This window comes from Gadus chalcogrammus, chromosome 6 (genome assembly GCF_026213295.1).
Source record: "Gadus chalcogrammus isolate NIFS_2021 chromosome 6, NIFS_Gcha_1.0, whole genome shotgun sequence".
NCBI classification, from domain to species: domain Eukaryota; kingdom Metazoa; phylum Chordata; class Actinopteri; order Gadiformes; family Gadidae; genus Gadus; species Gadus chalcogrammus.
In genome coordinates, this window is record NC_079417.1 from 20,487,780 (window position 1) to 20,489,792 (window position 2,013).

General features: G+C 53.2%; 1 protein-coding gene across 1 annotated transcript in view; it reads left to right on the plus strand.

The window, feature by feature from the left end:
* The first annotated feature begins 842 nt into the window (after positions 1-842).
* aplnra (apelin receptor a) overlaps positions 843-2,013 on the plus strand; it is a 2,097-nt gene continuing 926 nt past the window's right edge. Inside the window, exon 1 of the mRNA XM_056592568.1 lies at positions 843-2,013. This exon is cut by the window's right edge and continues 926 nt beyond it. Within this exon, the coding sequence (XP_056448543.1) occupies positions 1,049-2,013 (965 nt within the window). The 5' untranslated portion in view covers positions 843-1,048.

Genomic DNA, 2,013 nt, shown 5'->3' on the forward strand with positions numbered 1-2,013 from the left:
TCGTTCTGAATAAGTTAGGCCCCTCATAAGTAAGCCAAAGATAGCGGCAATGTGAAATTTCCTTTTGAATTGTTTAAACCTGTCTGTTTGCTTGTCTCTTTCACATGTAAATGGTTCCCCAGACTTGAGAATTGAATTTAAACACCTCCCCATTTACATTTAATCTGATCATCAAACAGTTCTCGATGCATTGTCGATCTAATAACATTCAGCAGAAATAAACTTTGCAACATGTTTTAAATATTGGATCTTGCTATAGGCATGTTTCGGTCTGTTTCTGCATACATTAGTCTGAAGTGGCTCTTCTCAGATAGTTAACGATGCCTATTTGACTAAATGTTGCCTAATGAAGTCCGATCTGTCGGGGATTGTGATGCAAAGCATTAAACCTGCCTGCCCGGGCTTGTTTCAGACATATCTCTGTTTCTGCAGAAAACCACCAGAACAGCCGTTTATGCAATTTAACAAACAGCTTATAACATATTTTAATTGATGTGCACTAAAAGAAAATAAGAGTCGCCATCATAAATAATCATTTAAAGGAATATCTCAGAATGAATTGTCTCTTGTCCTACATCGATAAACAGCGTATATTATTTCAGATCGTTTTATTTTTCTAATAAGTTCTGCAGAAAGGCTCCTGATCCCCGCACCGCGGTGCGGGGGAGAGAGACCCGGAGCAGGCGGAGGGACGCGTGGGAGAGGGGAGAGGGGGCGCGCCGGGTGGGGCTGCGGGACCAAGTGTTTGAATGGGGGAGGGGGCTGCACTGGGAGGGACCCAGGGGTGTGGAGTTTAAAAAGGCATGCAGCGCCAACCCTCACGCTCATACACAACCGCCACTCTCCGCAGTCACGCCAGAGCAGCCAACTGAACCACTCTACTATCTCGATTTGTCAACAGAGTTTACATTAACTTAAGCTCTCAACTCTCTCTGCCCATTGAAGAAGCCTGGTGGGAATTTACCAAGAAATCTTTTCAGAGCTCTAAGGATTTTTCTCAACATTTTTTGGTTTGTTTTTGCTGCCAACAGCAACTCCTCAGCACACCATGGAGGCCACCACCATGGACTATGGAGACACCTACGACGAGTACTACGACGACAACTACACGGCGTGTGACTACTCAGAGTGGGAGCCCTCCTACTCCCTCATCCCCGTCCTCTACATGCTCATCTTCATCCTGGGCCTGTCGGGCAACGGCGTGGTCATCTTCACCGTCTGGAGGTCAAAGTCCAAGCGCCGGGCAGCCGACGTCTACATCGGCAACCTGGCCCTGGCCGACCTGACCTTCGTGGTGACCCTGCCCCTGTGGGCCGTGTACACTGCGCTGGGCTACCACTGGCCCTTCGGCGTGGCCCTCTGCAAGATCAGCAGCTACGTGGTGCTGGTCAACATGTACGCCAGCGTCTTCTGCCTCACCTGCCTGAGCTTCGACCGCTACCTGGCCATCGTGCACTCGCTGTCCAGCAGCCGGCTGCGGTCCCGCGGCACCATGCTGGCCTCCCTGGGGGCCATCTGGTTCCTGTCGGGGATCCTGGCTCTGCCCACCCTACTCTTCCGCACCACGGTCGACGACGGCAACCGCACCACCTGCGCCATGGACTTCAGCATGGTCACCCTGAACGAGAGGCACGAGTCGCTGTGGATCGCCGGCCTCAGCCTCTCCTCGTCGGCGCTGGGCTTCCTGCTGCCCTTCCTGGCCATGACCATCTTCTACTGCTTCATCGGCTGCACCGTCACGCGCCACTTCAACAACCTGCGCAAGGAGGACCAGAAGAAGAAGAGGCTGCTGAAGATCATCACCACCCTGGTGGTGGTGTTTGCCATCTGCTGGACGCCCTTCCACCTGCTGAAGAGCATGGACGCGCTGACCTACCTCAACCTGGCGCCCAGCTCCTGCGGCCTGCTGCGCTTCTTGCTGCTGGCCCACCCCTACGCCACCTGCCTGGCCTACGTCAACAGCTGCCTCAACCCCTTCCTCTACGCCTTCTTCGACCTGCGCTTCCGCTCCCA